This window comes from Puma concolor, chromosome B3, assembly GCF_028749965.1.
Source record: "Puma concolor isolate L17-30 chromosome B3, mPumCon1.1.hap2, whole genome shotgun sequence".
In the NCBI taxonomy this organism is placed as follows: Eukaryota; Metazoa; Chordata; class Mammalia; order Carnivora; family Felidae; genus Puma; species Puma concolor.
In genome coordinates this window covers 86,866,342-86,891,379 of record NC_141672.1, presented here as the reverse complement: position 1 = coordinate 86,891,379, position 25,038 = coordinate 86,866,342, and the positions used below count along the sequence as shown (strand labels likewise).

Sequence of the window (25,038 nt, the reverse complement as noted above, 5' to 3'; positions counted from 1 at the left end):
CCACCTCCATGTCAGGAGCCCACTCTTGGCCTCCCATCACAGCACATTTCATGCTAAATGGTCCCATTCAGAGTCTCTTAGTACCCTAAGGAGGAAGATTGCTTCACTGCCATATCCCCAGTGCCCAGGTCAGTGTCTGGCATACAGCAGTTTAGTAAATACTTGAATGAATAAGGCTTGAAGAATGGGAGCCCAGGAACAGCTGACAGGAAGCCCTCCCCACCCCTGCTCGGTAGAGAGCAGGGCTCTGTTCTGAGCACCCAAACTGGCTGTCTTGCCCTGCCCTGGCCCAGGAGGCGCTGTCCAAGTCTCCCTGCCACCCGCTGCCCCCTCCTGCTGTGTTGCCCTGACAAACTCCCAGAAGAACTTGGCTGGACTCCATACTTCTCCCATCAATGGTAAGACACGAGGCCACCAACACACCGGGCACAACAGCTGCCCAACTTGGTCAGAGCTGACCCCTCTGGGGACACCCAGACCAATCCAGGGCACCAGCCATAACAGCAGCAGCAGCAAAACATACCACATAGCGTCCCGATGTAAACTGATGCTCAGGGGACTGAAGAGTTTTTTGGAGGTCACTAGGCCAGTGAGGCTGGGGTGCAAGCAGGCTCTTCTGCTGCAAGAAGGCAGTCACCTGGGCCCTATACCCATTCTGCAGGCCCAGGACTAGAAGCTGAGCCCACTGAGACGTCATTCTGAGACCCTGGGGCTGGGATTTGCACCTGTGGATCAGGGTGGGGAGGAGCAGCCAGGGGCACACAGAGAGGGAACCAGTAGCAGCCAAGAGGGCACCCTGGCAACTCATTCCATTGTGAGCAAGACTCCTGGCAGGTCAAGTTAACAGAGAAAGCACAGATCACACCACAGTCCCAGCAGACAACAGTAAACACAATTTTGATCTCAAAACCACAGGGCCACTTAGGTCCTCCAGGCCAGAGCTCTCTGCTATCAGCACTACTCAAGTCATCACCACCCTACCCTAACCCACATGCTCCTTTAGCAGGAAGCCAGGGGTCCAGTCATGCTGTCACGAAGAGGCAGCAGCTAGAGGAAGACCTGGTGTGACCTCTAAGCCTGCTGGCCTATTTGGGGCAGCTGAGAGCAGGAGCAGGGCACCAGGTCTGTGGGAGGAACACTGCCTACAGGGCTGCCGAGTAGAGCCACATGGGCTGAATTCTGCACGACACTTAGTTGTGAATGGTGCCCGTGAGAGTGCTGTGCCCTGGCTGCTGGTCCTGCCTGCTCAGCCCCCTGGAAGAGAGGGATGGAGACCAAGAGGGAGCCCCTGCCCCTCTCATGAGTCTTCCAGGGCTTTACCATCTTACTTGCCCCAATGTCCCATCTGAAGAAAGAACCACAATGCAGCACAACACAGATAATAAGAGATCAGTTTATGGGTAACAGTATCGGTCAGACTGAGAAGGTACCAGGCCTTTAGTGAGGAGCTATAGGCCTCAACAGACAAGAAAACAGAGGGACAGGGAAACAAAGCCAGATGGCTAAAAGAGGCCCAGGCAACTGTACCTGGGCTCCAGATCCAGTTCTGCCCTAGGAATGTGGGAGGAAGAGGAAGAGCAAGACCCGCAGGTGCCTCAGTTCTTGTAAGGCCCCCTTCTCTTCAATTCCTCCTGTCCCTTACCAGCAGGCTGGGACTTTTCACAGGTGGTATATTTCCGGGGCTAGGAACAGTTGGTCTGGGGATGGGGAGCCAGTGGCCTGGGCGGTATGGGGTTAGCAGCAGCACTGGGGGGAATCTAGTCAGGCACCGCTCAGCAGGGCCCCTATGTCCAGGGCAGGCCCCCCACCCTGCCCACTACACCAACATGGTGCAATAAATAGTTTCAAGTAATAAGTCAGTGTCAGGCAGGAGAACTGGAGACTGCTGGGATAGGCAGGGGCTTAGGGAGAGAAGCTCCCAGCCACCCACCAAGTCCTCTCAGTGACCTCCAGCTGTATCAAGTCCACTGTGTGCCACAGGAGTAGGGATGTGGCCCCATGTCTACGTGGGCACTCCCTGTAGGGGCTCAACCCCTCAGACCAGTGCCAAAGCCTGCTCAGTGGGGCAGAAACAGGGCAGCATGGTGCCCACAGCGTCCACGATGGCTGCCAGGTGCTCATCCTGTGCCTGGGGCCCACAGAGCTGCATGAAGTCTGCCAGGCGTAGCAAGTACTCGAGGTTGTGACCAGAGAAGCCGCGACAGGCCAGGATCTGAGTTGCAATGGCCTCTTCAGGCGCAGGGCCCAGGTAACCAGGATTTTGTGGGGTGGCCACATAAGCCAATGCCTTGAGTGGTTGGTCAGGGTTATCTTGGGGGTAGAAGGTGACTTCCTTGGTATCATAGCCACCAAGCACTGCCTCCCGCACGTTCAGGTACTTCAGGGCCTCGCTCACCTGCTCACCTTGAACCTGGTATGCCACACCCCAAGTGCAGCCCTAGGAGGAAACACGGACACCGGGGTCAGTCAAAATAGCTCCTGGCTGGTCCCACCTCAGGTCTGCGCTCTATAAGGCAAGTGGGCAGAGGACTGATGAGTCATCTAGTAGCAATACATCAAGCTCATTCTCCCTTTGTTAACAAGGGCTGACAAGGTGGTCTGCCCCAAGGCAGAAGAGGATTCCTACTCAGAGTGTGGCTTGAGAACCAGTGGTATCATCTGTACACTTAAGTCGAATGTGAGGAATTTAAGGCCCCACCCTGGTCCATTTCAATTGAAATCTGCATTTTAACAAGGTCCTCAGAGGATTCTTGGGAAAAGCACTGAGCTAGACCACCCTTCCGCTCAGCCAGTGTGGCACCTAATCTAGCCTGCAGCCAAGGACACATAAGCTCTCTTAGACCCTCCATGCTAGGCCCTATGGGGTCTCTCTCTTGACTTGGACACTTACCTCATGATCTTCAAGTAGGGTCACCACACGGCCAGGCTGAGGAGAAAGGAAAGATTTTTAAAAAGATAAGTTAGGAATCAGCTCTGCCACCGGTCCTAAAGGAAACCCTTATTAACACTGCTGGCCCAGGCCTCAGAGAACCCCACGCATCCAGGGGAAAGTGGAGAGAGTGATGCATGACTACAGGAGAAACAGACACATGGCAGTGGCCCAAACTGATAAATCAGAAACATTCATCAACATTGTGATCCACAGGATCACAGATTCCAGCCATCACAGTGATCTACTGGGCACAGAAATTTAAGCCACAAAGCCCAAGCACAGGTTTATACACTTCCCCCACCAGCACGGAGGCACCGGCTGCCCAGAGAACCCCAGGGCACTGGTGCCCACTACCCTGCCCCCAACTCCTGCATTCCCCTGAGCATAGTCAGATGCTCACCATCTTGTCGCTGCCCCGATGGAAGGTGTCTCCCTGCCAGAAGCGGCGGCTATAGCCGCGCACGAAACCCACACGGCTGTCACTGTAGGCGAAGTCGGGCCTCCACACGAGAGAGCCGTACCCGAAAATCCACAGGGCTTGAGGGTCACCGTCATCCCGGGGGTGCTGCACCGGTGACGAAGTGGGCGGCGAGGCGGGAGGGGTGTTCTGGGCTGTGGACTCCTGCTTCATGGTGCCGGGCACAGGGACGAGCCCGGCGGCCTCCGGGGCTGGTCTCCGGCGCGGGCACGGAAGGACCAACGGACGCGCACACCTGGCCTGGCACCGCTTGGTCGCTCCAGCTAGGCGGCCCCTTCGGAGGCGCCTTTTAAACCCTCCGGCCAGGAGGGCCCCCGCCCACCGCGCCAGCTGTCGCGGTGATTGGGGCGGGGCAAATCCCCTTTTGACCAATCACCTTCGTGTTTTGCTTCCCGGTTAACCGCGCCGCCCTCTGAGTGGGTAACTGAGGGACCTGCCCCAGACCCAGCTCGCCCGCTGATTGGCTCGGTTCCACCTCTGTAGCAAATCTGGCAGGAGTGATGCAACCGCGGGGGAGGTTTTCCCAGCTCCGGCATGCAGCAAGGGCACCTCGGATTGCGTCAGGCGGCGGGCAGTGGGCACCGACGCGGGCACTGGTCGTCTCTCCGGCAGCCCCTCCTTGGCCTGAGCCCTTCAGCAACCAGGACCGGCGGGTCACAGGTGGGCGTCGCCTCAGCATCCCTGCGGGTGCACCTGGTCGGGTCACAGCCTCTAGTTAGCACGGACTCATTACCAGGGCCTGTGCAGGGCACGTCCCACAGGAGCTCTATGGAAGGCGTAAGCGCCCGTCTCTGGGGCTCCTCCGCCTGGGAGCACGTCACGTACTCTAGAGAAGCAGTTGGAGACACCTTCTGCATTCCACACAGGTGCCTCACGCGGTTGGCCCGCGTGAGCAAATGGAGAAACTGAGTCACGGGGCTGGCAAGTGGTTCTGCAGAAGCTGCGAGGCTGAGTCAGGCCGGGCGCCGGGAACCTGCGGGCCTCACGTGAGGGGTACGCCCAGGGCCAGTTGTGGAACCCTCTGAGCCCAGGTAGGCTTGGGGTGGAGCACTTGCAACCACCTATGTCACTTTGGTGGTGGTGTCCAGACCTGCGGAGAGAGGCCATAAAGACAGGCCTCTGTCCTTCTCTGCCCTGAGGTGTGAAGTTTAGTTCTGCTCAGACCTGAAACTTTTGCAACAATGATTGGGTTCATCCTTAGGCACAGAAGTTCCAGGACCTTCCGTAAGCGGCAGGCAACGCAGCCAAATTGACGCTCCCGTACGACGGTGAGCAGCTTCCGGCCTTCTCTCTTGGCTATTGGCCTCCTGACCCACGGAGGGTCTGCAGGCTGTCTGGGTTGAGCCCCCTCAGCAGGGGCAAAAGGCTGCCCCTGGGGATGTCTCTGGCTGGAAAGGGGGAACAGAGGCAGCAGCAGACCTGCCCCGCCCCCCCGCCCCCCACACTGCAGAACAGCCTCGGGGAAACTGCTAATGAGGTCCAGGGTGAGCCCTCTGGCAGGCGAAATGGGCAATATTGCTTCTCATTATATTCTAATTAGATGTTTAAAAATCACCTGCAAACTTAAAGTAGTCATTCCAAAAGTGTTTAAGATACACACAAAGGTGTGTAAGTTGCACTTCAGTGTGTAGAGTATGAAGCTAGTCTGTAAAAGCAAAATAAATTACACATTAATATTTGTAAAAGAAGTAATCTGGAAGCATATACCTAAACTGTTAACAGAGCCTGTCACCAGAGAAGAACTTGCAATATTAAATGTAAATGTTTATGAAAAAGTTTGCTGGTGGTGGTAGCTGTTGTTTGTTTGTTTTGGTTTTGTCTCTTACAAGGAGCATGAATTACTTTTCCAATTGGAAAAAAAATACAGGCAAAATGGTTGTTTCTGGTCATTTCTTTCCCTCCGTTCTCCATGTTCACTCTCCCCTCTTCTGTACCCCCCATCCTGTCCCCTTTAGTCCATATGGCCGCCTCCTTTGCTACTGGCTTCTTAAGAAGAATATCCCCACCTCCTCTACCACCTTTCAGTAGTGGGATAGGAGGCAGGAAACTGGTACCAACATATTCCTGGAAGCATCTAAATTTGCACAAACAGTGCTTTGAAACAGCAACTTAGTGATACAAATCAAAAGTCAAAATGTCCCTGGCCTTTGACTCAATACTTCCACTCCAGGAAATTATTCAAAATATGGGAAAAGTCATATGCCTAAAGATTTTTCAATGCATTGTTATTTATTATAGCAAAACAAAAGAAGAGAAACTACCTAAATATCCCAAAATAGCTAAACATTTAAGTAACTTATGGGATTACTCCGCGTGGTGCAGAACTACACACAAAGAGAATAACTTAAATATGTAGCAATAGATGATTAAAAAAATTTGATATAGACATAAAATTAAAGCTCTGTGGTCATTAAAACAGATGTATGCCTATACTTACTGACATGGGAACCTATCTGTGATGTATGATTCAGGGAAAAAACAAGTTATAAAATAACAAACTGTTTTAAACTTAAAAAGTCTATAGTGTGTATTTGCATAGAAAAAAATCCAGAAGAACACATAAAAAGTTCAGTGATTACCTCTGAGTGGTAGGACTACATGAGATTTGCGCTTTCTTTTTTATGCCAATTCAGATGGTCTGGGATTGTCTAAGAGAACATAAACCACTTCTATTTAGAAAAGAAAAAGTCAAAATAAAAATGCATTATGAGGGGCACCTGAGTGGCTCAGTCAGTTCTCACGGTTGTGAGTTCAAGCCCCACATTGGGCTCCGTGCTGGGTGTGAAGCCTACTTAAAAAAAAATCCACTAGGAAAACAATGTAGTAAAAATGCCTAGGACTACATAGTCAGGCAAAAATGCATAATAACCATCACATGCACTATGATTAAAACTATTAAAACAATAACAAGATACATGAGGAAAAAGAGGGGGGCATCATATACTAATGATGGATGTGTTGCAGGTGATTGTTTTTCAAGGCTTATGAAATGTAATTTTTAATAAAAGTTTAAAGGGTAGGTAAGGTTTTCTGGGGGCTGAGGCAGAGAGTATATTGGAATTACCTGGGGAACATTTTCAAGATCAGACCTCCTCCCAACGGAACAAAGCCGGCTGGTGAGGTCATCAGTAAGAACCACTTGCTCCAGGAAAGTTAGGCACTTCCTCCTCTGTGCTTCCACAACCTCTTACCTCGCTTCTGTTTATCGGTCCCCTCCACCTCATGCCAATAACAGAAATCATTTATTGAATGCTTACCATGAGCTAGGTAGTTTGCTAAATGCTTTACATTCGTTCTAATTACAAACTTCTCCCCTACTTTGTGAGGGAAATATCATTTCACAGGTGAGCAAACTGAGCATAGGGAAGTTAGGTAACCTACTCGTGGTGATGCCACAGCAAGGCAAGTTGTGGAGCCTAGATCTAAAGGCAGGCAGTCCCACCCCAGAGCCTCCTTGCTGGTAAGCTTTGCATATCCTGCTTTCTGAGAACCTGAGAGCTCCCTGAAAGCAGACTTCATCTTTTAAGCCCCCAGGGGACCCACACAGGACTGGCTCATGGAAGGTTCTCCATAAAAGTAGGTAGAAGAAGTGGAGCTTTTACTTTGAAAAGGCCAGGGCAGCCTGGGGTTCAGAGGAGGAGGAATCTTGCAAGACACAGGTTCAACCTTGACCTCTCAAAATAGGAATCCCCACCAAAGTTGGCCCAGGGGTCTTGGCCACCTTCCTGGGAAGAAGTCTTGCCTGTTTCCATTCCTCACTTATCCTTGCCAACACGTGTCTCCTTCCCTTCCAGTGGGACACTCCCAGGCAGTAAATCATCCCACTCAGCAGTGCCTCTGTAACATCTGCAAGCAGCCATCCCCACTTTCTTCTGAAAATCCCCTCAGGAAGGGGCTGCAGATGTCATACCCACAGAAATACCAGCTCATGAGAGAGGATCACCTCCACCTCGAAGATTTGCACATGAGGCACCCATGATGGCTTCCTTTTTTAGTCCTTTCCCAACTTAATCTTTCCTTATTGTTCCCCTTCAGGCAATCACTTCTCATTTCCTTATAATCTGTTCCTACTCACTTCTTCAGTCACTGCAATCAACTTCTGGTATCATTGGACACAATCATCTGAAACAAGGGAAGGATGTGTTTGGAAGCTGGGGGAAATCATACTAATTTATTATGCTAACCGATGAGGTTACTTGATTAAAGCTGCTGATCCCCAAGGGATGAAAACGCTTCCTAGACATGGGCTCTAAACCCAGCTTGCCCAGATTTGAGCCCAGCTCCATCATTTACCATCAGGCTCACTGTCTCTGGTTCTCAGTTTTCTCAACTGTGAAATGAGGAATAATAGTATCCATCTTGTAGGTTCTGATGAGGATTGAAAGAAATAAAACCTCAGGGGAACCTGGGTGGTTCAGTTGGTTAAGCATCTGACTGGCTCAGGTCATGTTTTCGCAGTTTGTGAGTTCCAGCCCCACATCCGGCTCTGTGCTGACAGCTCGGAACCTGGAGCCTCCTGCAGATTCTGTGTCTCCGTCTCACTCTGTCTCTCTCTCAAAAATAAACATAACAGAGAGAGAGAGAGAGAGAAAGAAAGAACACCTCAGCCAGCACCTGGTTCCTTATTTTTACTACAAACTATACACTTTCCATTTTATTCAGGATAGAGCCATAGTCTACTATTGTGATTTATAACAAGAAATATATATTTGGTCTTCATCCTGTTCCTGGCACAGAGCTTCTAAAAGCCTTGGAATTTCCTCAGTGATAAGAGTGAGAAAGGTGATAAACAAGCTCATATCAACCACACCTGAGTTTAGTTTATTTGTGTGTGGGGGGGGACTTTTGGGAAGTCCCTAAGGATTGGGGGTGGGGGAAAAGGGCTGGTTGCCAGGGAAACCAGCCATGTGATTAGAGGGCTGGAACTCTCAGCCCCAACTTCCATCCTCTGGGTAAGGGAGAGAAGGGCTAGAGATTGAGTTCAGTCACCTGTGGCCAATGATTTGATCAACCAATGATTCAATCAACCACACCTATGTAATGAAGCCTCCATAAAAACCCCAAAGGAAAGGGGTGTGGTCAGCTTCTGGGTTGTTAAATTCATGGGGGTGCTAGAAGGATGGCCTACTGAAAGAGGACCTGAAAGCTCTGGGCCCCTTCCAGCATACCTTGCCCTATGGGTCTCTTCCTTCTGGCTGCTCTTGAGTTCTATCCGCTTATAATAAGCCAGTAATTTAGTCATCTGAGTTCTGTGATCCACTCCAGCAAATTAATCAAACCTAAAGAGGGAGTTGTGGGAACCTCTACCCTATCTATAGTGGTTAGAAGCACAAGTAACCTGGACTTTTCACTGGCATCTGAGGTGGAGGCAGTCTTGTGGGGCTGATGCCGTCACCAGGCAGATGGTGTCAGGACTAAGTTAAATTGCTGCATGTCCAGCTGGGGTGGCAGAATTGCTGGGTATGTGGAAAACCCCCAGGTCTGGTGTCAGAAGTGAAGTATGGTCATAGCAGAGTATTGAGAATAGATGAAAAGCACAGGAAGGGTTTGTTTTTCTTCACTCTACCTCTCGAGTCTGACATTGAGTAGGTCAGGAAAGTGGTCCTGGTATTGTTATTGATTCAATGGAGGAAACCTCCGGTTATCTCACCCTCCGGTCTTGCCATACAATTCACAGATTGTTCTAGCAAATAGGGTGCTAAAGGAGTGTTTTTAAAAGGCAGGACGGGTGACAGTCTGCCCCAAGCCCATTATTAATAGAACAGTTGCTTGAGCTGAGATTTTCTGTGCATGCTTGGAGGGGTGGGATGCTAAAATAAATGAGGGGCACCTGGGTGGCTCAGCTGGTTAAGCATTCGACTCTTGGTTTTGGGCTTAGGTCATGATCTCACAGCTCATGGGTTGGAGCCCTGCATCGGGTTCTGCAGTGACAGCACAGGGCCTACTTGGGATTCTCTCTCCCTCTCTCTTTATCTCTCCCCCGCTGGTGCATGCACACATGCACCCACACTCTCTTTCTCAAAATAAACTTTAAAAGATAAATGGGGGCACCTGGGTGGCTCAGTCGGTTAAGCGTCCGACTTCGGCTTAGGTCATGATCTCATGGTTTGTGGTCTCGAGCCCCACATTGGGCTCCATGCTGACAGCTCAGAGCCTGGAGCCTGCTTCAGATTCTGTATCTCCCTCTCTTTCTGCTCCTCCCCCACTCAAGCTCTCTCTCTTGCTGTCTCTCTCTCAAAAATAAACATTAAAAAAATTTTAAAAATTTAATGAATAAAATAAATAATGCACAATCTATGAGGGGCTACACCTCCCACAGACTTCTGGGAGATAAGCGTGTCCTCACTTCCTTGGCCCATGTGCAAGGACATAGGTCCTGTCATCACTGGCAAAAGGATGGGAAGAAGGAATGGTTGAATCCCCCAATACAGTCTGCCTCAGGTGAGGGAGAAAAGACAGCTGTTGTGCTTGTTATGCCGGCTGGATCCAGGGCCAAGGGGGGAAGCTTACTTGGTTCCCTGTCTACAAAAGCAGGGACTGGAAGGATTCTCCCTTCCTGTGTCCTGACAGAAGGGTGCATGGGATAGTGGGAAAAACTGGCTCCACTTCTAGCTTCTAAGGAGCGAGGAAGACACACCTGATAGGGCGCCCTGGTGTGGCCAGCGTTCCAATTACTCAGACCTCAGACCTCGGGCCGTAGACCACCTGGAAGGGGAGGGGCCAGGGCTCCAGCAGAGGGCTGGGATGGCTGAGACTCTTTCCTGATTCTGAGGAGTGAGGAAGGTGCCTTTTGTGGCAGCAGGAAGTGGCTGGATGCAGGGCTGAGGAGAACAGCAATGAGGAGCATGTCAGTGGAGTGGCAGGGATGCTGAGGAGGCCCATGGGACCAGAGCCGAATGTCAGACCCCGCAGAAATGCTACAGTGAGGTAAGACCTGGCTTAAGAGAATCTAGAAAAACAATCTATGTGGAGAAGTATATGACTCAGGCCCACAGAGAGCCAAGAAAGTAAAGCCCCTTAAATGAGAGCAGCTGGGACACCATCCCCCATGAGCCTATTGCAAATGGGAAGGAGATTCTAGAAACTTTTAGATAGAGGAGGAAGCACAGAGTGAATGGAGTCACTGGTGGAGAGGATACCGAACAGACTGGGCCTAAGAGGACGGGCCTGGCCTGATGTTTGCCAGGGTGGGCAAGGGACAGCAATTCTTGGACAAGCCAAGTGGCACGGGCAGTGCTAATGCCCATGGCTTGCTTTGCCTCCAAACTGAGCAAGGAAGCAGGAACACTAGAGACAGACAGGCTAGGCCATGCCTGGCAGGGCTTTGGCTCTGCCCTGCAGGGGGTGCCATGACATAGGACAGGCTCCTGCCCAGAGCTGACTTGTGGCTAAATCCAGACTCTGGAGATGCTAGTTACTTTGTGTCTGCCGTAGCTTTGACTGTCTTTTTGGATCCTGCCTTGTGGACTCAGAGGTCTTTGGGCATGAAGGGAACAGGCTGAGCCCGCTCTTGGCCTGAGTGTTAGAAGGGTACAGTGCCCCAGAGGCCAGGGAAAAGGTGGCAAAAGACACTTGTGACAGATCTCCAAGGGAAAGAGGACTATTGAGGACTTGGGGTCCTGCCATCCCTTCCCAGAGCCAGGGTCCCCTTTCCCCTATTCCCACATCAGAGGCTGACCTAAACAAGTAGTGTTCCTTGAAGACAGGGGCACGTCAGGAAGCAATGGTGGAGACAACCTGGGATCTCAGTCACCTCCTTGATCCTAAGGCTACTGCTGGGACTATCCAGCCAGCCTCCAAGCTCCTTTCTAGCCCACCACCCATCCTGTGGGCTGGGAGAGTAGAAGCTCCAGAAAATGGTTTGTTGGCATAAGCTTGAGAAGGATTAACCACCATTGGGGAACTCATTGCTGACGAATATTTTCATGCACCAACTCATTCCAACCTCACAGTAATGTGCAAGAGGTATTAGCATCCCCTGAGAGGTTAGAGATAATTAACTGGATGGTTAGCCTCCTTGGGCAGAGACCATGTTTTATTGCCAATGACTGGCGTATAAAAGGTGCTCGATCAGTGTGGAAGGAATGCAGAAATAGATGGACTTGTGTCCCAGGTCACCTGGCAATGAGAAGTGTTGCTGCAAAGGAGCTTCAGTCTCCCAACTCAGACCCGGCGCCCTTTCCAGGGCTGAGGACTGAGGACTGGGAGGTGGTGGGGGGGAGCTGTTTGTATGCGAAAGAATCTCGCTTCTCTGGATACCCTGAGGCGTATTTCCGGGAGGCTTGCGCCGAGCTCTCTTCAGTTTACTCCCTCGGGGTGGGGGCCTGTAGAGAGCTCTGCGCCACAGAGACAAAAACTGAACTCGTGGCCGCCGCCCCGTCCCCCGGCTAGTCTCGTCGGGCCCTAGGACTGAGAAGGGCGGACCCCGGACCCCCGGCGAGAGACTGCGGCCCCCAGCCGTGCGCAGCCCCGCCGGCCGCGCAGCGCCCTCTGGTGCCGGGCAGCGGGGACCCGGCAGTCCGGCCCGCTGGCCCGCCGGCGACACCCGCTTGCCGCGGCCCCGGCCCCGCGTGGGCTCCCAGGCCGGGGGCGGGATTAGGGGAGGCAGGAGGTGGAGACTAGCGGGTGGGGGCGTCTCCGAGAAACTAGCGGCCTTCGGCAGCTTCCCGGCCCGGGAAGTGAGCCGGGGTCGGGAGGCCGCAAACAGGAAGTCGGGCTGTAACAAAGAGCGCGGGGGGCGGGGAGCTGCGGGACCTCCGGGGCGCCCGGCGGCGGCGGCGGCTGCGGCAGGTGGAGTGCAGACACAGCGAGAGCGCCGCACCTGCATTTTCCGCCGCGCGGGGCTCCGGGTCTGCCGGGATACGGCTGGGCCAAGGGGCCGAACCGTGCGCCCTGGGCGCGGCCACCCGGGGAAGTCGCATCCTCTCCCCGGGAAGGGACAGTCACAGTTCCCTGAGTGAATCACTTCCATCCCCTTCCCGGAATGCGGCAGGCCACGTGGGACGGAGGGCTGGGTTCACCGATCCTGCTTAGGAAGGGCTGGGAGAGATGCAGGGACAGGAGAGCCTTGTGTGGGGGTCCCCATCAGAGATGTAGCATCCATCCATTACTGCCTGAGTGTGATGGCCTTATCTAGCCTAGGATGGAGGGGGCGGATAGGAGCCACTGTCCTTTTTTCCTACCCCTTAACCAGTCTGACCTTGGTGCTAAGGCAGGGGAGGGGGCCCTGGTTTAACAAGTAGGATAAAGGCATTCCTCCGGTCACAGCCTCTTACTGACTCATCTCCCCACAGAGAGATGCAGGTGGTTAGGAGCCAGTGGGCCCTGGAAAAGCAGCTGTCCCCAGAGCTGGAGGTCACCATGGGGCCAGATTAGCCTTTGGGCTGGGCACTGCCTCCAGCCTGTTAAGGAACCGCTGAACTCTGATTTCTCTTATGAAATACTCAGGCGAATGAAACGGGCATTTGCTAAACCATGGAGAGCATTTCCCAGTGCTCTGTTTGGCTTTGTTTCTGTCAAGCCTGGGACCTCTCCTGTATACCTGAAGACTCCATCAGGAAAGTCTTGGGTTACCTATGAGAAGGGGCTGGACCCTCAGGGCGTGACCTCCAGGCTAGGGATAGGAGGGCTTCTGCTGTGGCCTGTTCACACCCCAGCTGCTTGGCCCTGCTTCTTCTATGTCACTAGAAGTGGGGATACAGGTTGGAGCTGCTGAATCCGAACCTGTGCTTAGATCCCCTTTTTCCCCAGAAAGCCTATGTGGTGGGCTCATCCAGCTCCCTGGCTAGGGGGTATCAGAGCCGGTGAGTGGGTCTGGCTAGTCAGCTACCCTCCAAGGCTCTTCTCAGAGGGGCTGACTGCTGGTGAAGCTCAGCACAGCCTGGCTGTGTGGACGTGCAGGCTCGCGGGTGTCCTACCTGTCCCCCACATGGGAGCCTCGTCATCTGCCTTGTGTCCCAGCCCAGTTTCCCCAGCCCCCAGGGCCCGGGAGCTGCTTTCCTGTTTCATTTTGGGCAGGAAGAGTGAGGTCGTGTTGTTCTTCCCCCTGCTGCCGGCTCAGGCTGTGGGAACGGTTCCCTGAATGCTTTCCTGTTTGATACCCTGTGTGTGCAATGAGGGGAACAGGGAGCAAGAGTGAGGCTTGGAGCGTGTGGGTGAGTGTGGGTGAGCTGAGGTCCCTTGCTCCCAAGTCTCTGGCATAAGCTCCCAGGTCAGGGAGGTCGAGAGCCCACTGCAAGAGGGCACTGCACACACTTGGACTCCATGGGGAGCATCTGGTAGGCCTATGTTGCTTTACTGTGGACAGGCTGAGCTGGGAGCATCTGCTTGGCTTTTTGCCAGTAGCTCAATTTTTTCGTCATTTATTCTCCATGCCGTATGCCTGTGGCTGTAGAGAGAGGACTGTGGCCCCCTCGGGACCACCCCTAGGACCATCCTGCACCTTAGAGGAAGACAGACATGAAGTAGAGACTGAAACTCGCTCATTAGTGCCTCAGCCAGAGAAACCTGGTCCCAGGGAAGGCTACCTCCTCCTCCTCTCCCTGCAGTCTTCAATAAATTCCTGCAGCTCTGGGCGGACCAGGTGTCCAGACTCAGCACCCTTGCCCAGCTGCAAGGAGTGCAGACCTAAGGTAAGGCCCTCCCCACCAAGACCAGTGCCCTACTGGACTGAGAAAAGAGTATGTAGGTGCCCGTCCATCTAAAACCCTGCAATGGCAGAAGAAAGGACCCAGATGTCATTATGGTTCAGAGACCCCATTGTCCAATAAGTGAATCCTTTTGAAAAGGGGAAAACAGGAATTTCCCCAAATTCCTGTATCTCCCAGGCTGACTAGGGAGCCCCACAACTTTCAGGCTTAAGGAAAGAAAGGAGGATAATTCAGGGCAGGGGGCATATCCCTCAAGTTATGGTGGAAGCACAGGGGGAAAGCCAGCAGGCGGGGAAGGCTGGCATAGGCCTCGGACTGGATGGTGAGACGGGGCTCTGCAAGGACTTGGAAGGAGCCCGCCAGGCCAAGCCCAAGTGCATGCACAGGTCCTAGGGGTTCTGGCAGGGCGGCCAGCAGCAATATGAGAAGGGGCGTCAGAGAGGATAGAGAGAGGATTCCCACTCTGCCATCACAAAGACAGGACCCAAGAAGTAATAAACTCCTGTACACGTCTGTTCCATATTATAAATACACATTATATACAAAATAATGTTATAAAATGTAGAAAGGTCAGTGCTTCTGATTCTTAAATTATCGAAATACTAGACTCCAAAATAAACTACAAAAAAACAAAATAAAAACTCATATTATTGATTTCTGAAGATCGGCTTCAAGGGCGGTCTGGGGGCAGTAGTGGGTGTAGGCTCAAGGCTGTAGGAATGGTTTGAGGGACGAAAGGGCCTAGGCGGCAACAGCACCTCACTTCTCCCTCGCTAGAATTTCCAGCATCACTGCCCTGAGCTCCCCAGTTGGGCCTGGTGTCCCTGGCTGACAGATGGGGCATGCCCTCCACCTGTCTGCTCACAGGAACCCAGAGGCACGCAAGGCCGGAGGCTGTGGAAGCCAAATGAGTCTTACCAACAGCCCTTCCCAGAGGGCCCTGGCCAGGGAGAAGCTGGAGCGGAGTTATGAGCAAGGCCCACATGCAGAGGTTGCAGGCACGGGGCAGAAAGTGCTCCTCCCGCTTCAGGCGCTCACCTCACCTGCAGGGCAACTCCTGCCAAGAGCCGCACCTGGTGGTATCCTGGCCCACAGATGGCCCTGCCCATACTGGCCTCCTCTCTCCTCTCTGATTTGGACCCAGCTGTCACCATGGAGCCTGGGCCAAAGGCACTTTTGGAAACACAGATGCCAGTGGAGGCCACAGCAGCTCCAGGCCCCAGGGGACCACAGCCTCTCCCTCTGGAACAGAGGCCAGATCCCCAGAGGAGCCCTCTGAAGGCCACAGCTGGCAGGGCAGGTCCCAGTGGCACCTCTCCTCTCTGTTCCCCTGGCTGGCACGGCCGCCAAGCTGATGCCAGACAGACACCCCAACGCGTGGAAGGGTACTGCGTCTCTTGGCAAGTTCACAGTCTGTCCAGGTCATGCCATTCCCTCTTCCTCCTGAGAGCAGCACGTTGCATATTAAGAAATGTCCCATCCAGGATGCAATGTAAACAATGCAGAAGGAAGATCCAGCTGCTGGGGCAAAGCTGGGATGTCCTGGGAAGGCTCCTGCCTTATACCTGGGGATCACGTGGAAAGTGGGGAGGTAGGTTACCCTGGAGCACTGGCACTGCCTCCAAGGCTACCCTGGGCCTCCCTGAGAGAAGCCACTCAGCCAGCTGGGGTAAAGAGAAGAAGGTGGGGCAGCCCTTCCCAGACTTCTGCCCTGATACATGCACTGCCTGGGAGCCTGTGTTCGTGAGGTGGGCCGGTGGAGGAAGCAGCAAGACGGGGCAGGAAGGGCACACTCTCACCAACTGCTTGAAAGTAGTGCCGGGGAGCTGGCCAGGTGCCGTGGTTGCCCAGCCCAGCACTAACATAGCAAGAGGAGCTAGGCCCAGCTCCTGTTTCACACCCTCTGTGGCAACGAGGCCAGCCGGGACCCAAGAGCCACTGAACCTGGCCTGCCAAGGAGGGGTTCTGACCCACCCGGGGGTTGAAAGTAACCAGGCCTCTTTCCCATCCCCAAATGGCAGGTGGGGACACGCTGGAAGGGAAGGCGAGCCCAGCACTCACCTCTGTGGCAATGACACATTCGTTCCTCTCTTCTGATATCAAACACACAGACTGGTACATGGATTCCCTGGGGGAGCATATCGCTGATATCCGACACTCTGGCTTTTCACTGAGGGAACACAAGACAGGCCGGTGAGGGAAGGATGGGAGAGGGATGGGGGGGCAGATGGAGCGCTAACTTGGATGATGGAGAGCCAAAGGGCCCTGGCAGGGGTGGCTCTGAGAGGACACAGGGACCGAGGATGCCCAATGCTAGCCTGGGGGAGCAGTTAGGAACAGCCCCTTATGAGAGCCACAAGACCCCCAACCTTACCAAGGTCTCAGGCCTGAAAAAAGCCAGCACTGCCTCTACAGGCAAGCCATGCAGTGGAAAGATGAAGTCAGAAGAGACACAGTGTGGACATTTGACATTTGTGAATGAATGGATGAATGAATGCATGAGGAAGAGGCATGAAGGACCCCTGGCAGAAATCTTGTTGGAGGAGCTTTCTGTCAGTAGCAAAACTCCCTGTTTGTTTAAAAGCAGTCAGGGGCCTGGTGCCAGCCTTCTGCCTGCCCTGGGGAGCCCGGGGAGTACCATGCAGGGCCCTGTGGCCAGGCCCTGGGCCTCCAGGCGCTGCTCACCTGTGTAACCTCAGTGGCGCCTTCTCCCCTAAGCTCTTATCACTGTGGGAATACTTCCCCGCCATGGTCCCTCGCCCCAGAGGCCCCGGGGCCAGATTATAGTCCAGTGTGTGGTTCTGTTGTTTGCCACAGTTGGACTTGTCCAGGCCACAGTCCACTTCCAGCTCCTTCTTCTGGTTTGTGTTCTTGAGCTGGGCTGCAGGGATCAGGTTGTCCTTCTGGAAGTCTGACAAGTTGTTCATGGCCTCCCTGCCACCATCATCAGGCCGCCGAAGTCGCAGCTGCCGCACTGCCACTGCCACCATGCCCAGCAACACCAGCACCACCACCAGTCCCACGCCCAGAGAGACAGCCACCCAGGGGAAGCTGGGTGGCATGCTCATAGGGAACTCGCAGCGGCTGCCCACAAAGCCATAGGGACAGTTGCAGACGAAGCTGTCCCGGGAGAGGCCAGGGTAGCAGGTGGCCCCATTGAAGCAGGGTCCTGAGACACAGGCGTCACCAGGAATAGGCACCTCGCAGCGCCGGCCAGAGAAACCAGCAGGGCAGGTGCACATGAGCCCATTCTCTAGATCATGGCAAGTGCCGCCGTGGGCACAAGGGCTGCGGGCACAGTCGCTGATGGGGAGTTCACAGTGGAGGCCTGTGAATCCAGGACGGCAGCGGCACATGCGGTTCGGACCACGGTTCACGCACTGGCCCCCTGTGGGTATATATGGGGCACAAGTCAGCAATCACCTTGGAACCCCCCTGGTGCAGTGGGTAAGTGCCCTACCCCAGATCCCACTACAGAGAGCACTGTACCAAGGGTCAGGAGACCTGACCTCTGGCTCTGTATGCCTCAGTGAGCTCATGTATAAAAACTACTGGCATCTTACAGAGCTTCACAGTAGAATCGAACAGGTATGCTTGGGTTTGAATCTCAGCTGTTTCCCTCAAGCTGAAGGGAACCTGGCACCTGTTGCTTTGCCTTATTCTAAGCCTCAGTTTCCTCACTTGTTAAATTAAAGTGTAATGCTATCCCCTCCATAGGAGATCTCTGAGGGCTAGGTAGAATGATGCATGAAGGGAGGGGCACATGCCTACTATATAGTAAATGCTCAAATAAATAAATGTAATTATCAGTTAATAGAATTAACACAGTGATTAGCTAGAGAACAGGCTTCATCTCAGCCCTTCCAACTCCTCTCCAGCTCCTGAGGCTTCTCTCCTGCATGGAGCTATCTGCCTGCCTCATGGAAGGTCACTAGGAGGCCAAGGAGACAAAGATAACCAGCATGACTTGCACCCCTAAAAGATGCTGAAGATTTTATTTTTAAAATTTTTTAAGATTTGATTTTTAAGTAATCTCTACACCCAACACCGGGCTCAAACTCAGATCAAACTTGCCCCAAGATGCTGAGCATTTCAGATGTCTTGTGCCATGCCAGGTTCCAAATGGCCACGGGGCAAGGTGACACCTTCAATAGTAGGGCCCTGACTGTGCCAGCCTCCCTCTAGGAGGGACACAAGATCTCACATGTCCCTCTCCCGAGCCCAGGACTTCCTGGGGAGGGCCAGAGGCCACCCAGAGCCAGGAGAGGGCTCTGATGTGAGGATAAGAAGTGAAGCAGGGTACCCATCACTCCTCCTCCTAAAGCTTGCACCCACTGCCCACCTGCTCCTCTTCCAAAGCCAGCCAGATGATTACATAGGCTCTTCACTGTCCAGAGCAGGTTGGGACCATCTCAGCCTGCCTAGAGGGACAGACCCGGCCTCGCTCCTCTCTTGACCCTCCCTCACCAGAAGGCGCTCTCAGTCCTAAGACTGGCCCACTAGGTTAGCAAGGCAATAAGACTCACCATTGGCACATGGGTTGCTGGTACACCTGTCCACCTTCTTCTCACAGTTGGAGCCCATGAAGTTGGGGGGGCATTCACAGGCATAGCTGGCCCCCTGGTTGCGCTCCCGGCAAGAGCCCCCATTGAAGCAGGGTGAGTCTGCACAGCTCAAAGTGCTGTGTTCACAGTGCAAGCCATAGTAGCCCGGGGGACACAGGCAGCGGTAGCCATCCTCCTGGTCCTGGAGAGAGACCAAAAAGGGGCAAAAGTCAGACCCTGGGGGGTAAGGATGCTAGGCGCTAGACCCCACCTGCCTACAATGTCTGCCCATGGCTGCACGTCCACTGGCCGCCTGGGGTAGGCAAGCCTGGGCACTGCCTGGCCAGATCACCGCCAGCCTGAGGCTCACCTTACAGCTGCCTCCATTGCGACAAGGGTTGCTATCACACTCGCTGAGCTCCAGTTCACAGTCCACACCAGTGTAGCCTGGGCGACAGGTGCAGGTGTAGCTCCGCTGCCCACTGTTGGAGCACGTTGCCCCGTTCTTGCATGGAGAGTGGTGGGTGCAGTAATTGAGATCTGTGGAGGCAGGAACCAGCCAGCTGAGGAGGGCTGTAGGATGCTCCCTCCCTCCAGGCTCCATGTAGTGCAGGTTCACTGTCGGTGTTTGGCCCAGAGGCTTCAACTCAAAGTTGTCCTGACCCAACTACCCTCCCTCCTCCTCCAGTCATGTACATCAAGGCACCTTGAACCACATCTGACTGGTGCAAGCAGCCAAAGTTGAAAGAAACCACAGATGGGACAATTGCCTGCTAGGAAGCTTACAACCACTGGCCACCAAGGTAGAATGAAGAGAAAGAAGAGGAGTGGATGGCAAGGCCACATGTTGAGGGGGAAGTCAGAAAAGGTTTCAGGGAGGAGGGGCAGCTGAGATTCACCAGGAAGGAGGGATAAAATTTTAACAGGTAGAAATGGTAGAGAGGGGCCAACGCCACTGTAAGTAGCGGCCAGGTATTTTAAAAAGGGAAATGTGTTACGAGAGTATTTTGAAACATAAGTGTTTGTTTTCTTATTTGAGAAGGACAGGGAGGGAGCAAATGTAGAGCAAATATAGAGACTGTAAGGGCTATGTTTACATATGATGAGTATATGACCGTGTCACCTGGGAGCAAATGTGGGAAGAGGAAAGAGAATGGGCAGGAACCAGGTGTGTATGTGTGTTTGGGGTAGGGGAGAGGAGGGAGAAAGCAACACACACACACACACACACACACACACACACACACACACACACACACACACACACACACAATACAGGGGCTGAATTCCAAGCCCCTCATTGCCAGCAAGTCAGAGCCTAGACAAGTTCTTTCTATCCTGGCAAGCCCCCTGCCCACCCCTCCCAAGCCTGGTGCTGGTGTCTCCATGGCAGCAGCCACCCTATTTGACCCTGAAAATGGGAGACACATGCTGCAGCTGGCTACCAGGATGAAGGAGAAGAGGCTCCCTCCGCGCCCCCCCCCCCCCGCCCCCCGCGCACGGTTGGGGCTGGCAGACTCCTGTACAGCCAGAAGAGTGACCAGCCACCCTCCCCAAACCCAGAACATGACTGTGGGCTCAGGCAGCTGCCTGACAAGTGCAAATGGGGAAGAACAAGGGAGGCTGTTTCTGCCCACAGCAAGAAGTCGGTTAGATGTCACTCCGCCCAGAGGCGCAGCTCACCCATAGCCTCAGGGCAGCTGGTGGGCACACCCCACCAGACAGCTGTTTGAGGGAGAGCTGCTCAAACAGGGCTGGCAGGTAAGCAAACACTTAGGGGGTTAATAGGTAACTACAAGGTAGAAAGAGGAACCAAGCCCAGCATCCCTCCTCCTTGGCCTTGCTGGAATCTGAGTACAACTTCCAGGCTGCCAACTTGTCATCCTCTGGGCTTCACCAGCCACCCTGCCTCCCCAGCACCTGAGCAAGAAGGACCCACAATCTCATTCTAGGCCAATTGTCAGGATCCTTAAAAGTCCCAAACTCCTTAAAGGATACTGGGAAAGCCAAGTCAGTGGTGGCCACGTAAGAATTGTGACACTTTTGGTTCCCACCCCGTGCCCATCTCTCTCATGCCCTCTGCATCTCTCTTTGCCCTGACTCACCTTGGTCACAGAATAGGCCCCCCCAGCCCTCATCACAGGTGCATTGCCAGGGGATGCTGCAGGTGCCATGGCGACAGCCATTGTGGGGGATGCACTCGTTGCACAGGCGTCCCTGCCAGCCTGGGCGGCAGCTGTTGAGCAAAAAGAAAAGCTGACCATGAGGTGAGGGCTTGGCCAGGAGACAGTTCCCTCCTCACTGCTTCCTGTCCCCTACTCACATGCATTCTGCTGGCTTGCTGCAGTAACCATTCTGTTCATGACAGCCAGAAAGACAGACAGCTGAGGAAAGAAAACAGAGCTGGGTGAGGGTGGAATTCCAAGGACTCTGAAGCCCGACTCTCCCTCTCCTGGCCCTGGGGCTGCCCCCCCAGCTCTACTGGGCTCACTTCCCACTCCTGGCCTCCCAGAGGAGCCATGGGGGCATAAAGGGAAACAGTGGCACAGGGAAGGAGAATCCAAGCTGGATGGAATGCAGTAACAGGGTCATTTGGACTCTGGCAAAATGGGGAGGAGCACTAGGAAGAGAGAGGTCACAGTCCACACCTGTCCTAAGCATCCCCACCTGTTCCTGAGGCCCAGCTAGTGGGCAGCCCAGACCTGCTCAGTGAGGGAGGTAGGCTGTGGCCGGAGAGAGGCCACTGTGTTTGCTCCAGGGACCCCCCCCGCCTCCAACACACACACACACACCAGGTAGACAGGAGCTTGGCTGCTTACGCTGTTCGCAGTACTCCCCAGTCCAGCCGGGTAGGCAGGACAGGCTGCCATCTGGCTGGCACACGTAGTGGCCGAAGTGGTCATTACGCTTCTTGCACAGGCGTGAGCAGCTGTCCCCATAGTAGTTGTCACTGCAGATGACCCGGTAAGAGTAGCGCAGCCTTGTGGGAGGGCTGGTCTGCTCATCCAATAACCAGTTCTTGCCCACAGCTAGGGAGCCCTGGATGGCGATCTTGCTGATAAGCGCGTCTGGCGGCAAGGCCTCTGAAGGGGCAGAGGGCCAGGTCAAGGAAGGGCAGCCAGTCCCTGAAGAGTGCCAGCAACTGCTGGATCAAACCAACAGTCCAGATGATCCCCACCTGCCAGCAAGCACAGGCCAGAGGAACCCAAGCGACCCACTGCTTAGCTTCTAGGTGTGTGTGTGTGTGTGTGTGTGTGTGTGTGTGTGTGTGTGCGCGTGTGTGTGCACGCGCACCAGCGGGTGGGCGCTGAATGCCTGATACCATTCAAAAAAGGGACAATAGAAGGGTGTTAAGATATCCCAGTGTTCTGGAGGCAGACAGACCAAGAAAGAGGAAAAGAGGTCAAAATGAGGAAGGAAAAAAAAAAAAAAAGAGAGCGAGAAAGAAAGAAAAAGGAAAAAGAAAAGAAAGCCAGGCTGGAAGGACACTGTGAGCAAGGGGTCCTCTGGTGCCCATTCAAGGGTTCTGTCCTCAGAGATGGGTAATGCTTTTCTTTTTCCTTTTCAAAGTGAGAATTGTTGTGCTGCTGAAATATCCTTTTCCTCTGTGTCAGAACAACATCCCAAAGCCATTATTCCCTTTCCAAAGGAGCGGAATTCGCAAAAGGTGTAAAATACAGGAAGGGGCCCGTCAGCGGCGCTGGCAGCTTCGGCCTTTCTCACCGCCGTGCTCCCCGCGTTCCCACGCCAAAAATAACCCGCAGGAAACGCAATTGTGCTCAGAGTCCAGGCAGCGGGCGGAATCCGAGCATCCAGCGCGGGGCGCAGTTCCAGGCTGAGCTTAGCGTCCTGCCCCCCCCCCCCCCCTCCACCCCGCACTTCCCCCGCCTTTTACAGGTTAACTCTTTCGGCGCTGCGCTGTGTCGCCCCCCTGTGGCGGCAGAGCGAGCTACTCACCTGGCCTCAGGTCGTCTCCTGGCGCGTGCCAAGCCTCGATGATGAGTGAGAAGGTACCCTGGAGGCCAAAGGAGGGGGCGGGGGAAGACAGAGAGAGCGCGAGATGAGCAAGGGGGGAGATGGGGGTGCCTTGCGGCAGCGGGTTTAATTAATCTAATTGCAGGATACAGTTACGGCTCCCGGGTCAACATAACGTGTCTGAGCGCCGCATCGCGCGACCAGGGAATATGAGAGGAGAACCCCCAGTGGGACAAGGGTTAGGAGATAGGGGAATGTTAGCGAGTCATTCGAAGGTGGGAAACGCGCCGGGGTAGTAGGTAATAAAAATCATCCCAAGAGTTGGGAGAAGAGAGGCCTTAGAACTGGGAAGAGGGAGCCTGGTGAGAGCTTTCCTGAGGATTAGGTCCCAGGAGAGAGTCGGAAGAAAGTATCAAAAGAGAGCGCCCTTTGTTTTTTGTTTTGTTTAGTTGGAAGCGAGGAAATCTGGGGAGAGGGCTTTGGGCCCAGGGAGCCCCCTTCACGTCTTTCGTGACCTCCCAGTGCTCCCAGGCTGTGCTCACCGGCCAGGTGAAATTGAAAGGGAGTTGAAGAGGGTTGCGTCCCCCGCCGCTACTATCGTCCCCGACGGCGAAGGAGTTGGTGCCCAACACAGGCGTCGAGACGCTGCCAAAGGTGCAGGGCCCGGGCGAGACGACCGCCTGGAAGTGCTTAAGGCAGACGCGGAAGAAGGTCCTGCAGCCGGGTTCGCACGGCCGCCCGCTAGCCAGTACGCCGCGCTCGTTGGCAAACTCCTGGAGCTGCAGCTGGAAGACTCCGGAGCCGGCTGCGCGCTATTGCACAGAGACCGAGGGAAGGAAGAAGGGGAGCGGTCAGCTCGGCAGACGCCCAGGGCTCAGGCTCAGGGAGCGGCGGGAGGGGGTGGAGGGGGCGCGGGACGTTACCTGCTGCCAAAGTGTCACCAGCAGCAGTAGCGCCCAGCTAAAGGCGCTACGGGACGCGGCTGCCATCCCCTGGAGCGTGGCTCTCTCCCCGCGCCCGCCCTGTAGCTGGCTTCGTTTGGGACGCCGCTTTCCCGCGCGTCTATCCGCCAGAGGGGTCCCTGAGAAGCCAGGCTCTTCTGGGGCTTTCCTCCCGCTTCGCCTTCTCGCTAGCTCTGCTCCAGCTGCGGCGGTAGGTAATCCAGGTGAGGGCGGCTGGGCGGTGGCCGGACTGAGGACGTGTCCTCGGGCTAATCCTGGGGCTGCAAGCGGGCAGCGCACTGAGGCGGTTCGAGCTGCGGCTCTTGGCCTCGTGTTTCCAGCTTGCGCTCTGAGCCGCTACTGAAACCTGCGCGCTCGGGAGCCTTCCTTATATATATTGGCTCCTCTCTTCGCCGCCTGTCACTCAGAACCCATGGTCACTCTCCCCTCCCCTCCGGGCCTCCAGCGCTACAGCCCCAGCACGGCCTGGAGGGGGCCTCCGCCCCCGCCATCCCCCGTCTCCGTCAGCCAGTCAAACACAGGTCCCCGCCCCTCAGTGGCGCTCTCAGCCCCTAGGTCCCCTAAGTCTGCGCGTGCCAAAGTGACCAGTTCTTCGCGACCAAGGGGTTACGGGTCGAGACCCCGGCGATGGGAGGAGGGGGAGGGCCTGGGGGAATGGGGCGGGAGGTGAGAGAGTGGTTCCCGGATGGTCTTGGAGGCGGAGACACTGGGGAGTCCCGGTAGGCGGTCTGTCAGCAGCCGGCGCTAGTTACCTTCAGCCTTTGAGCAGGTAAAAGAAACTTAAGCTCGCAAAGCGAAAATAGCACGGAAGGACTGGGATCTTCTTCTTCCCGGAGCTTCGGAAGCTGTAGTCTCCTCGGCCCGCAACCTGTGAGCGCCCACCCACCTCGCGTCCCCAGCGCAGCAGGGAAGCCAGCGGGCTCTTTAACCTCTCAGTGACCACACTGGCCAAGGCGAGGGACTTGAGTCTAAGACTGTGGGGCTCTCAGGGGCTCCCACCCTCCACCTGGTAGGCGTCTCCCTCCCTACTTGCGGGGGGCGTGTGCAGCGCGTGCCTTCTCCCTTCTGCCCCCAGCCTGGGTTCCACTGGTGCTAGCCCCTAGACGCGTGGTCCGGGAGATGAGGGAAGGGGGCGTGGTCCCCGAGGTCTGAGGGGGGGGGCGCGTCCTCAGCTGTATGGTAATGAGAGTCTGACCCCGCCTCCAGCGCCTCGCCTCACCTGGGTTCTGCTTCAATTCCACTGCCCACCGTCTCCCCCCACCCCAGCAGCCCCAAGCCCCTTCCCGCGTCCTGTCGCTCCGTTGGGGCAGGGTGGAACCCCCCCCGGCTCCAGCGTTGGCTCAAGCCACTGGAGAGTCCTGGTGAGGGGCTGAGGTCGGGCAGACCCGGGTCCTCTCCTCATAGGGGCAAGATGCAGAGTGGAACTGAAAGCGCGCGGACTTATTTGAGTTTCAGGCGGCTTCACCCGTCTCGCCTTCGCGGCTCCCTTGGGTGGCCC

The 25,038-nt window shown here is 54.8% G+C and overlaps 2 protein-coding genes across 2 annotated transcripts; both read right to left on the bottom strand.

Annotated features, from left to right (window-relative positions):
• Positions 1–1,379: 1,379 nt before the first annotated feature.
• CHAC1 (ChaC glutathione specific gamma-glutamylcyclotransferase 1) lies at positions 1,380–3,704 on the bottom strand. Its single transcript, XM_025919561.2, has 3 exons — positions 3,333–3,704; positions 2,891–2,926; positions 1,380–2,437 (listed from the first exon to the last, which is right to left on the bottom strand). The coding sequence occupies exons 1-3, from the start codon at positions 3,561–3,563 to the stop codon at positions 2,036–2,038; spliced, it is 669 nt and encodes a 222-aa protein (XP_025775346.1). The 5' UTR covers positions 3,564–3,704; the 3' UTR covers positions 1,380–2,035.
• A 10,847-nt stretch (positions 3,705–14,551) lies between these two features.
• DLL4 (delta like canonical Notch ligand 4) lies at positions 14,552–24,143 on the bottom strand. Its single transcript, XM_025919239.2, has 11 exons — positions 23,502–24,143; positions 23,121–23,390; positions 22,561–22,618; positions 21,423–21,686; positions 20,927–20,987; positions 20,709–20,839; positions 18,974–19,143; positions 18,586–18,805; positions 16,745–17,447; positions 16,121–16,229; positions 14,552–15,624 (listed from the first exon to the last, which is right to left on the bottom strand). Exons 1-11 carry the CDS (start codon positions 23,565–23,567, stop codon positions 15,619–15,621), a joined length of 2,058 nt encoding a protein of 685 aa, XP_025775024.2. The 5' UTR covers positions 23,568–24,143; the 3' UTR covers positions 14,552–15,618.
• Positions 24,144–25,038: the final 895 nt, after the last annotated feature.

Bases quoted from the DNA above. Each gene is read 5' to 3' on its own strand.
- DLL4 (XM_025919239.2), bottom strand. From the start codon at position 23,567: ATGGCAGCCGCGTCCCGTAGCGCCTTTAGCTGGGCGCTACTGCTGCTG. The intron at 23,391-23,501 runs GTAACGTCCCGC...TCTGTGCAATAG, and splicing joins TGGTGACACTTTGGCAGCAG to CGCGCAGCCGGCTCCGGAGT. The intron at 22,619-23,120 runs GTGAGCACAGCC...TTTGGCCTCCAG, and splicing joins CTTTCAATTTCACCTGGCCG to GGTACCTTCTCACTCATCAT.
- CHAC1 (XM_025919561.2), bottom strand. From the start codon at position 3,563: ATGAAGCAGGAGTCCACAGCCCAGAACACCCCTCCCGCCTCGCCGCCC. The intron at 2,927-3,332 runs GTGAGCATCTGA...CTTTCTCCTCAG, and splicing joins ATCGGGGCAGCGACAAGATG to CCTGGCCGTGTGGTGACCCT. The intron at 2,438-2,890 runs GTAAGTGTCCAA...GTTTCCTCCTAG, and splicing joins CCCTACTTGAAGATCATGAG to GGCTGCACTTGGGGTGTGGC.